Raw genomic sequence first — 12,088 nt, forward strand, 5'->3', positions numbered from 1 at the left:
TTTTCAGGCAATTCCAAAAGAGATGTTTCTTGAACTTCCATCCCTGCCTTGATTGAATATAGCATCTACTTTTCATTTCAGTGATTCTCACAAGCAAAATTGCTAGCTGAAACCTACACAAATAGCCTTCCCTTACTTTATAAGAATGAGTCGTTTTCATTTCAAACATCTTTGGACTTACTTAGAGGTGTTAAAAGTAGACAAAACAATGCCTGCAATCTGAGAAGTTAAAAGTCAGAGTCCAGAGATTCTGGGTGAGGGAGATGGGCAGTTAATTAGATAGATAGATAGATAGATAGATAGATAGATAGATAGATAGATAGATAGATAGATAGACAACACAAACAAATAATACATACATACATACATACATACATACATACATACATACATACATACATAAATTTGTTCACCTGGGATTTGTCATCACCTTTTGTGGCCTTTTTAAAGAACTTTATAAGGGGAAAGAGAAAAAAGTTTTGAATTAACTGGAAGAATGCCCAAAGTTTTGCATCTATCATAAGGAAATGACTACATCCCAAACTGGAAATGACTACATCCCAAACTCCCACTTGATGTGGTGGCACAGTGGTTAGAATGCAGAATTGCAGGCTAACTCTGTCTAGACTAGAGAGCCAGGAGTCGGATACTGACAGGCTAATCATTGACTCAGCCTTTCATACTTCTGAGGTCAGTAAAATGAGGATCCAGTTTGTTGAGGACAATATGCTAACTCCGTAAACTGCTCAGAGACTGCTGTAAAGCATTATGAAGTGGTCAGTGGCGGGTTCCTCCCAGTTCGGTCTGGTTCGGCCGAGCCGGTAGCGGTGACGATATGACGTCACCGAACCGATTCTCCCCCCCACCCCCCCGCCCCCCCACCCCACCCCCACGTTATTCTTACCTTTTATTTGGTCCCACTCCCAATCTATTGCTGCCTCCTGAGTCCCAGCTGATGGCTAGAGGGAAAAAAACTGTTTAAACTCTTGTCGCTGGGCTTCAAAGGGCTGTCCTACAGCTGATCAGTGTTAAAAGCAAACAAATGAGTCGGGTCGTAAGTGCGAAGACTGGTCGTAAGTGCGAGGACCTTCCAGAAATGACTCTGACCAGCTAGCCATGCCCACCTAGTCACATGACCTCCAAGCCACACCCCACAAAATAAGCCACACCCACAGAACCGGTAGTAAAAAAATTTAGAATCCACCCCTGGAAGTGGTATATAAGTCTTAAGTGCTAAGTGCTAATAGTAAAACCTTGGGGAAAAGAGGCTAAGCATTAGATTGAAATTCAAAGAAAAACAGCACCATCTCTATCTGCTAGGTAAGCACCACTCCTGAATGGAATGGAAATGGTCTATGAAGAAGCCAAAAGGAAAAGCCAAGCTTGAAATGGTGGGATTAGAAAATACTAGGGAAAACAAATATTGGAAGAAGCAAGATAGATTCAGAAAAAAAAGCCTGTGCAATAAATGCTGTGTAAAAAAAAAAAAAAAATTAGACTGAAGCTCCTGCCAAGCATCAATGGGGCCTTGGTGTGCTTTTTGAGCTGTTTGTGACTTTAGTAAACAATGCCCTTAAAATCAACATGGGACAGCTGTGGATTTGTGCATGAAAGATTACTTGAATCCATTCCAGGAAAATTAAGACACAAACAATGCAAGTTTAAAATCAGAGAGAATGTGTGACAGGTGTATCATTTTCCGCTTTGCCTCCAACTATTAGAGAATTGCCTGACATAAGAAAATTATCCCTGCAGCCCTGTAAAACAGTTGTTCATGTGTTTGCTGGAATTATCATATGAAAGGCATAAAATGTTTTTTTGCCTGTAAATCGGCACATATCTCCTAACACAGCTGCCCTGTGATTCATGATTTCTTTTTGCTGAAGTTCTATACTAGTCTATTTCTATACTATAGTACTACTATTACATTAGTTCTATAGTATAAAACAACTACACTATGCTAGTTCTGTGCTATGCTAGCATAGAATTCAATCCCATATCAAATGAGAATTTTTGTCCGGCTGTGCAACACTTTGGATTCAAAGGCAAAAAGTTGTTTCAGATTGTGTGTGTTGGGTTCTGGAGTTGTGACTGCACAAGAGAGTAATTTGGAGAACCCTGTGGGAAAATAGTCTTGGGTTTATTGGCAATGGCCTCCTTCCACACTGCTTAGACTAATCTCAAGCAAGAATAGCCTGCAATTCAATTTGTATCAAAAGTGAGGTGCAGGGAGTTCATTCTATTGACTACTATAACTGTGCAGTTCACTTTAAAATCATGGAGAAATGGGGGAGGGGGGGAACAAAGGGATGGAGGGTAGCTAAATATCCTGTTGGAATTAGCAATGGGGTGAAAAATGCCCCAGTCTCAGAAGCTGTAAAGAGCTGCAGATGGTGAGAATGTCTCTGATCCCATTTATATATCTTCTCATGTCTCTCTGACCCCATTTACTATCTTCTCACCCGGCCCTAGAGGTGGGTTTCAGCAGTTTCTGACCAGTTCTGGAGAACCGGTAGCGGAAATTTTGAGTAGTTCAGAAAACCGATAGTAAAAATTTTGACTGGCCCCATCCCCATCTATTCTCTGCCTCCCAAATCCCAGCTGATCAGGAGGAAATGGGGATTTTGCAGTAACCTTCCCCTGGATTGGGGAGGGAATGGAGATTTTACAGTATCCTTCCCCTGCCACGCCCACCAAGCCACGCCCACAGAACCGGTAGTAAAAAAAATTTGAAACCCACCACTGCCCTGCCCCTTAGTTGTTGTACCTGAGCCAACATGCATTCCTGGCTGAAGTTGGCCTGGGAGAATCAAGGTTTAGGACCCCACCTGTCCTGAACCTCACTATGTTATTTTGAGTCATTTTCAGTCCAACCCAACCCACAATTACTGCTGTGAGGAAAAAATGAGGCAAGATCTTGGTCAGCATCATCTTAAGTTCCTAAAAGAAATACCTATAAGCATTCACAACTTTGTGAAAAATAAGCCATGCCTTAGGAAAAAAAAAGAGGGAAGAAAAAGACCCAAAGCAGCACGCATCTTCCATAAATATATCAATATTGCAGTAAAATACGCAAATCCTGTTAAATAACAAAAGAAGACACTGGTACTTGTAAAGTTTTTAATTACAAAAAAAAAATCGACAAGTCTGTTCATGTAAGAGAGCACAAAAGCAATTTCGAGTTGTTAAGTTTCTCGGTTGCAGAAAAAGGCATGGAGTTTTGTTGTGAGGATGGACAACAGAGAAAGCTGCACTTGTTTGCAAATAAGGAGCACTGTTGGCTTTGTGAAGGCTATTCATGCATCGGCTCTATTTGGTACGTAGCAGTGTGTTGCCTGGCACTTTTATGGACAATTTCCTTATGGCTGCATGCGGTGGACCACCTCCACAATTAATATGTTGCAGCACAGAATTGTCAGCTGCGTAACACTTCAAACAAAGACGGCTTTCCTCTGACTTTTTTTTTTTTTTTTAAAAAGATTCCGCATACTAATCTCAAAGAGTAGGCAGCTTTCTTTCCTATTCCATATTCATTGCTTCAATTACAAACAATCCTTTTTTTATGCATTATGTATAAAAAGCCAATTATTTAGCATGCAATCATCTATTTGGTTATGACAAGAGACAGATGTTGATGTGCTTTTTCACTGAACTGCATTCAGATTTTCTTTTGCTTTCAGTCTCGCTACAAAACATGTAATCTGCCCCCACCCCCCAGCCCTCCCTGCAAACCACCCCAATAATACTGCCTAGCGTTCCTTTGCAGACAATAGGTGGCCAGATCGATTCTCTTTTAAATCAGATTTGGAATTCCAGTAACCTTTAATGTGGGCAGCACTAAATATTATTAGGGAGATATTATCTTCCTACATTTTTTTAACGGAAGGCTTTCTTGTGAAAGGGTTAAAAAAAAATAGATCCTTTCATTTTTGTTTGTTTTACTCATTCCTCTGGCAAATTAAGCCAATTTTATTTATTTATTTTTTTTAAATCAGCTTTATAAGGCATTATCCCTTCTGTGAGCCTCCTCTTGTTTTACTCTTCGGAAAGGCTCTGTTGAGAAGCAGAGTCTTCTAGAGCCATGTCTTCTTGGCTGGCCCTTCTGCATTCCACCATATGGCTTATCAGGAAAGCGTGAGCGGTTCCTAGGTCCCTTCGCTGTCTGGATTCAGCAGCATCAGTTGCTTCATAATCATCAGACAATTGCTTTTGAAAAATAGAGACAGTGTCATTAGTGTTCCAACAGCACCGTTCAAAGAAGCATTGCCAAAAAGGGTCAGCATTTGGAGGCCATGTTGTTCAACCTAGTACATGGTCGCCAGATATTTTCACCTTGATTTCTCAGGTTTCAGTATAATCCATAACATCTAATATAACAGAAGGAGTTACAGTAAGACCAGAAAACCAAAAAAAAAAAAAAAAAAAAACAACCCGGGGCACTTGCAAAAACAGTTCAGGGATTTACTAAATATTATTCGGTTCCAGATTTGGAGTAATGAACAAAACCGATCTAAGATTTAGTAGCAACAGGGGTGTTTGGGCTATAGCTGATAAAACTTTTGTGGAGCATGAGAAGTGGCAGTGTTGACAATGCTTACTCAAATAACACAAATTTAATCAGCGGCTGCCTAACCCATCTTTCTCCTTGGACCCTTTCATATTATAATTTTAATATAATTATATATGCCATAGAAACAAGAATTTGTAGTCGTTACACATGGCTCAGGAGCCATAAATGACTAATCCCTATGGCAGAACAAGGCACTAATTGATTAATTGCTATCCGGTTGGTTACAGATCTTAACAACTACATAGAAAGGTTTCCTCCAGGACAGAATAAGACATAAAGTTCATCTATATCTTACCTTTATGGCCTCCTGCTTGTTACGGTTTGCTGCTCTAGCAGATGGCCCAATTGCAATATTAACACTACTGGATGATTGGGTATCTGTTGTGTTTCCTCCTTCAGCTGCAGAGAGCCCAGAAATGACCAGCGCACTTGAAAAACTTCTTTTACCAAACAGGAGGCTGAGAGTGGAGCTAGTGGAAGAGGCCAGACTAGACCTGATCACAGCCTCAGCTCGCTCCTGTACTGTTAGTTGGCCCAAGATAGGGATGGCAGTGGTTGGGGAGAACACAGAGGTCGCAGAATTGTGGAAGGAGAGCTGGCTGTCAGAAAGTCTTGGGGCAATTTCATGAGCCGAAGTGGAAGTCTGGATGAAGGGGGGATGACTCTCTAAGATTGGACCAGAATGGCTTGAACGAGGGGGTCTTTGACTTAAAGCAGCATGCGTCTGAACAGACTGGCTCCTGAATTTTCTCCTGCCTTTAAAAAAAAAGAAATGAAAAGAGAAAATCATTTGCAGAAACTCTATCCCTAATTAAACCCTTCAAATCATATTCTCACTATTCAATTAATGCCCACTGCAAAACATTACTCACAAATATTTTTTTCAAGAAGACTACTTTAATAAATACACTTAATCAGAAAATCTGAAAGGGATTCAATAGCAACAGCACTTAGTCTTATATACCGCTTCCCTAGTGCTTTACAGCCCTCTCTAAGCAGTTTACAGGGTCAGCATATTGTCCCCAATAATCTGGTTCCTCATTTTACCAACCTCGGAAGGATGGAAGGCTAAGTCAACCTTGAACCAGCCTGCAATACTGCATTCTAACCACTGCCCCATCACAGATCAAGACTTTAAGGATATACATTGTTGCTAATCTGATTAATCATATAAAACCTACAGTATTTTTTTCTTAGCAGATGTTGAATAGCAATTATTCCAGAAAGAATATTTTAGCTTTCTATGGCTCTGTCCTATTGCAGTAAGTTTAGAGTGGTTTACATTATCACAAAGCTTAGTGCAGTCGCTTCTTAGATTATGTCTGAGATTTGAATTCCTATCTCTGCTTAATTGTTATTGCATTCTTTTTTAGATGAATTGTTTAGTTTTGAGTTCCAGTAGTGGTCAGTTAGCACTGGGAGAATCAAAAACATACATTGGAAGAAATGAATCTGCCCATCCGTGTTTGGTCATCTAGAGAAGGCCTGCCAAAATGAAGGCCTCCATCTCTTTGCAAGGTAGATGGGGCATGGTTGAGGCAGCTTCCTTTGCAGTAACTCCCACCTTGTGGAATACTCTCCACCAGACATATATGTAGCCCCATCTTACCGCAATTTCACAAACAAATTAAAGACATTCATTTCAATTTGTCTTCAGTCCCAGTTAACTTATTGTGGCCCCTTTGGATTTTATCTTGGTTTTGTTTGTTGCTGACTTCTGGTTTCTGAAACTGATTTTGAGCTACTGTAATTATTATGTTTTATTTCTTCTGTTTCCTTATATTGTACATAGCCTAGCATGTTTGTGTTCTAAATACAATAAATAAATAGGTGATAAATAATCTGGTGGGTATATAGCTGGACAAGTCTAATATGCTTCACAGAATTGCTTTATGTTGCATAATGTTCCTTGCATTCTTCCTACTCTTCCACAGTGCCCTATCCATAGCCTTTGTGTGAAGTGCTACCATGATTTAGCTCAAACCAGCTTGAAATGGTAATATTTCAACCCAGATTATTATACAGTAAAATAATGCAAAGACCCCTTTCAACAATTACCTAAATTACTCTACATTATTGAGTAATAAGTAGTAGTAGTAGTAGTTCATTCTGAGGCGCTTCCGGGTTGAAAAGATTAGTTGGTGACATCACCATTGCCTGGGGGGGACACCCAGTTAGGGGGTCCGTTCATGACCACTCCAGCAGGAGCTGGAGTGAAGGATGGGAGTTCACCCCACACCATGGAGCACTCAGGTCTCGAACGCAGGCTTGCTGCTTGTCAAGCCAGTGTCCTAACAATGTGTGACCCATGCTCCTAGTAGTAATAGTAGTAGTAGTAATACTGTAATAGATGTAATAATAGATATAGCAATGTAGTAATACTTCAGTTATTCATACTTATTGATGTGAACCAAGGGCATTTTGCAAACCCTTGTTTCACTTTGTGGCTCCTGACAGGATTAGTGCCAAAAATTATGCCATAGCTGAGAATCTGCAGTTGGTTACTGCAATTCAGTAGGGTACAGTTCAGTTTCTCAAGAAGTCTCCACTTGACTATGGAAATCCCTAGATCACTTTGAGCAACTACCTCTTTTTAGATAGCTCACACTATCTCCAGAGTTGTTGGTGTGGGAATAAAAATAAAGAGAACTGCAATACAGTGTAACTCACTCTCAAGTGGTATGAATGTATAGTAAATACATACATATATGCATACATAATGTGATAAATGTGTGTTTTCTACTAAAATCTACTTGGCTTACCATCTATGTATTAAATACACATGAAATAATTCATTTTTCAAGTTCATTTCAAGTAATGAAATGTTCACGTTCATAATTCAAGTTCATTTTGTCATCATAATTCAAGTTCATTTTTTTAATTTCTTAAATTTCAGTCTTTGATGATTACTTTAATGCTAATATTGTTAAATAAAAAATAAAAATATACTGTAGCTAGGAAGCACTGTATGATGAGAATTCTGGCATGCTGACATTCACAGTCAAAAGTAATTAAACATCTGTTCTCATTTTAAACAGTTAATCTGACCACTGTCCAAAAATATCCCATACATGTCTTTAATTCAGTGGTTAAAGTGTTTTATAGTAGACCACCCATATTTCCACATAAATAACTCAATTTCTGCAAATACTTAGGAAACAAAAGAGTCTTTTGTATCCTTTTATAAATACATTTTTGAAGCTTAAAGCCTGCTCCCATGCCTAAATTTATTTAGAGAACTGTTAAAAGCTGTTGATGAAAAGATAAAGCCAAATAAAATTAATTATTAAATTATTTTATTTATTTAAAAGATTTTGTATGGCCGCCCACACAAACTAACTTCCTTGGCTTATCCATGATTGTTGTATTATAGTTAAGTTTGTTTTTCCAATTACCTTTGGAGTAGCTTGTGAAAGCAAATAGGCATACCGTACTGCTAAATAATTGGATCAGTTTAGCAGCAATATACATTGTGAGTTTAGTATTGCTATGTATGGGTAGGTATTTTCAGAATATGTGTGTGCATTAATTCTAAGGACAGTGTGCATACTCACACCCCAGGAGGTAACTGCAGCATTTACAGCCACAGTTCCAGGAGAGAGATAGAAGCTTTTTCAAACCCATTAATTTCAAAAGAATCTTTAGGTGACACTAAGAGCAGCTTAAGTGCAAGATTCCTTCATGAATCTGTTTCATGGGACATGAAAAACATCTCTTTTCTGGGGGCCTATGCCTGGCCCTGGGCCAGTAAGAGAGAGGCATAGGCCTCCAGTAAAAGGCATGTTGATGTCCCATAGGTCATGATATCATCACAAAAATGAAATCAGTGATGCAATTGGTGTCGTCTGCAATACAACATCATGACACATTGGCTCTTATTGACACAAGGCAAGGGGTTCAGGGGAACAGCTTGATGTTGATTAGGCATATCTTTCATTGAATATCTTTTGGACTAAGCCAGGAGTCCCAATGTTACAGTTTTAGTTTTGCAACACTTTATGTTGAACTTGCATTGGACGCCATCCAATACGTTTTCATTATTGGACAGCCTATAATACCAGGGGTAAAATGCTACCGGTTCACTCCGGTTCGGGTGAACCAGTAGTAAAAAAAGCTACCAGTTCGGGCAAACCGGTAGTTAAAAAAAGCTATGATCCGACGATCACCTGTGCCGCGCGGTTTAGCTTTGCTAGAAAGCAGGATTTCCTGCTTTCTAGCGAAGCTAAACCGTGCGGCACAGCTGAGTTCCCCCCCTCACTGTTCTACTTACCTTCCCAAGCCTCCTTTTGGCGCGTACTGTGCATGTGTGCATGTGGTTGGTGTGCATGAGTGTGCACAGCGCATGCTTGGCGCACAGCACGCATGCGCAGCCAGGGAACTGGTAGCAAGCCGGTTCAGATTTCACCACTGTATAATACCCTTCTACCAGGGAATAAATGCAACTGAAGATAAGTACCTGAAAATTGAGCAATCTGAAGGGAAGGGTGTAGTTGGGGTGTGCTGTTCCTTGTATGCTGGGAGCTGCTGCTCTGGCTTGAATTATTAGCTGGATTACTGCTGGAAGATGCATTTCTGCTGGCCCCTTCCTCACAGCTTCCTCTACTGTGGTTTGGGTTGCAGTTCTTCTGCATTCTGTTAGAAAAGAAATAATCAGGAGCACCAGAATACAGGGCCAGATTCTGGGGAACATAAACAAGAAGGTGTTTTGCCTTTGCTTCCAATGTCTTTGTTTCCCACAGTGGGAACACAGTGCTGAACCAGAAAGGCCGTTCTTTGAGATAAACAACAGAAAGTTTTACTCTCAGAATTGCTTTACATTTCTCTGGCAAATTATGGAAAAGGCAGCTGTTCATTGACATAGCTCTGTCAGCTTTCATACTGGGCTCATATGAAGCAGGAAATATTTTGGCCAATAATAGCAATGAATTGTGCAAGTTGCACATTAAATATTCCATTGGATATGACTGAAATATTTCATATAAAAAGCAGCGTTGAAACGCGGTGGTAATGGAATGTGTACTTGGGACATAAATCTTGCCAGTTTTTCCCCTCTACATTTTTCTTTGTTTCTATTTCTAAGTAGCTCAGTACTTTGTCATTTTCTTCCACATTTTATTTTCAGAGCTAGTTTAGATCAAAACAGGCAAGTGGATGAAAATCAGCCAATAAGCTGCATGGCTGACTGGAAATTTGATCTTGACCATAGCCTCACATTCTAATCTAGTGTGGGACCTCCAAATATTGCTGAATTACAATCATCGGTCCCAAATAGCTCCAGTCAGCATCATCAATGGCAAGTGTTAAGATTGTTTTTCATCAATATTTGATGGATCTTAGGTCTCCAGTCTCTGCTGTAACCACTAAACCACACTAGATCCCATGCTATGATCTGCACTATCAATATGTGTGATGTAGAAATCCCATACTAGGACAATCTATTTATTTTTTTAAAAAGTTATGCAGCCATGTTCAGAATATGTGCAGAGCATAGAGAATGAAGATGTTTAAGGCCTGCATTTCCCCCCTGAAATGTATCCTTCCTCTTTTTTATGTTGTTATTATCCTCAATGAAAATAATCACAGGAAAAGTTGGGAGGTCCATTTTGGTTCTTAATTTGTAGAATATGAGTCATTTAAGATCCCTTTTATTTCTATTTCTAGAAATTTCTGTTTCTGACAGTTGCAAAACTCTATCATCCAAATAGTTCATGGGTGTCAAACTTGTGGCGTCATGTTGCTGTCACGTGACGTATCACATTGGTTTTCCCCTTCGCGAAGCTGGGGTGGGTGTGGCCTGCACATGATGCATCTGGCCCTGTGGGCTGCCAGTTTGACACCCCTGAGATAATTTAATTCTGAAAAAATCAATGCTGAAAAAAAAATCTTAAGTGACAAATTTGCCTGGCTATTTCATATGTCATTATTAAACCTATAACCCGATTCCATAGTAAATAGAGAAATTCACTGCAAGTAGAATAGATTCTACAAATTCTGCAGCCTACGTCATTTGATCAAATGTATTACTTTGTTATTTGTTAAAGGCGAATTTGGTTCAGGGTCAACAGTGTAGTAACAGATGATTCTGCAACACGGAGTTCAGCCTCAGTCCATCTAAATGATATAATACTGCAACATTGCTGGAAGGAGCAGAATAGCTGGTATATGGAGAAGGTTGGAGTCACAGAGGATGACAAAAAACAACATTCCTCTTGAGGTACATACTGTTCTACAATAAAGTATTTGCCTCCTTTCTGCGTTTGTCAAGTTTTACAAATCTTTGCTGCTAGCATATTGTACAGCAGATTCAGTGGAAAAGTTATACAAAAATTCAGAAAATCTGAAAGCAGGTGAGTTCCTATATACTGTATATATAGTTCCAACAGAATTATATATATATATTATCACAGTGAATTTCTTTCAATGAGCAACTACCTAAAGATAATGAGGGCACCACATTCATTGAATAAGTAGGATGTTCAACTCAATCCGGATGCAATGAGAATACAATAGGAATGGATCAGTGGTGGGTTGCCCCCGGTTCAGTCTGGTTCTATAGGTAGTAAAACTGGCCGGAGGCTCCATCCACTCGCCATAAAGTCATCATGGGTGATCTGCGCATGCTTCAAGCTTGAAGGTGATCTGCAGAAGGTGATCTGCACATGCGCAGAAGTGTGCGCGCTCCCGTTGCGAACCGGTAGTAAAGGTACGTAGAACCCACCCCTGGAATAGATGCACCTCTATTGTGTTTTAAATTCTAAAAGGAAGAGCTCCTGGAAAACAGCAAAACTAGCTTGAGGAGCACAAGAGAATGTGCATATTACTCTTACAACTACCTAAGAAGGGGAAAGGGAGGCAAATCAGTGCTTTGGTTGCTGATCTAATTTAAGTGGATAGTAAGTAACTCCACTTAATAGTGTTTGATTTGCTGAGATGCACGGCTATAGAAATCAAGTAAATAAAATAAATGAATACATAAATAAATAAATAAATAAATAAATAAATAAATAAATACTATTTTAAACAGTGGAAACAGGAGGCAGCATATCTCACTTAATGTTCTCATTAAAAAAAAATCTATCTTGTATTTTGAGAGCCCTAAGATGTCCTTTAAAACATCTGCTTAGATGCAATGAAAGGGCCCCTGTGTGCTTACCTAAGCCATTTGTTTCTGAACCATCTTTTGATGTTGTCGAGACTTATTGGTCCACCCCAGAGATTTTTCAGCTGACTGTGAGTCCCTACATAGGATGTTGTCAAAGGAGAAACATACATGGGGTATCCCAGAGGTTGGTCGCATGAAGAGTTAATCAGGTTCCTCAACACCTGTTTATTGTTTTGGATGCTGCCTCGTTCTGGGTTACGATTGCGTAAAAAAATCAGTTCCTGTTGCTGTCCAGCCCAGAGCCCTCTGACACATTCCTTGTTAACCTAAAAACAAACAAAAGTACAAATCATGTGGAAACATTTTGGAGAGAAAATAGATGGGGGTTGCAATCCACCTGCTCTTTGCACTACAGA

General features: G+C 39.6%; 1 protein-coding gene across 1 annotated transcript in view; it reads right to left on the reverse strand.

Moving 5' to 3' along the window:
- Positions 1 to 3,106: 3,106 nt before the first annotated feature.
- PCNX2 (pecanex 2) overlaps positions 3,107 to 12,088 on the reverse strand; it is a 100,644-nt gene continuing 91,662 nt past the window's right edge. Inside the window, exons 31-34 of the mRNA XM_060692360.2 lie at positions 11,724 to 11,998; positions 9,027 to 9,202; positions 4,866 to 5,326; positions 3,107 to 4,206 (exon numbers count right to left, since the gene is read on the reverse strand). Coding sequence (XP_060548343.2) covers positions 4,036 to 4,206; positions 4,866 to 5,326; positions 9,027 to 9,202; positions 11,724 to 11,998 — 1,083 coding nt within the window. The 3' untranslated portion in view covers positions 3,107 to 4,035. The remainder of the gene's footprint in view (positions 4,207 to 4,865; positions 5,327 to 9,026; positions 9,203 to 11,723; positions 11,999 to 12,088) is intronic.

Source organism: Pantherophis guttatus, chromosome 1 (assembly GCF_059756535.1).
Source record: "Pantherophis guttatus breed Tessera chromosome 1, ASM5975653v1, whole genome shotgun sequence".
NCBI classification, from domain to species: domain Eukaryota; kingdom Metazoa; phylum Chordata; class Lepidosauria; order Squamata; family Colubridae; genus Pantherophis; species Pantherophis guttatus.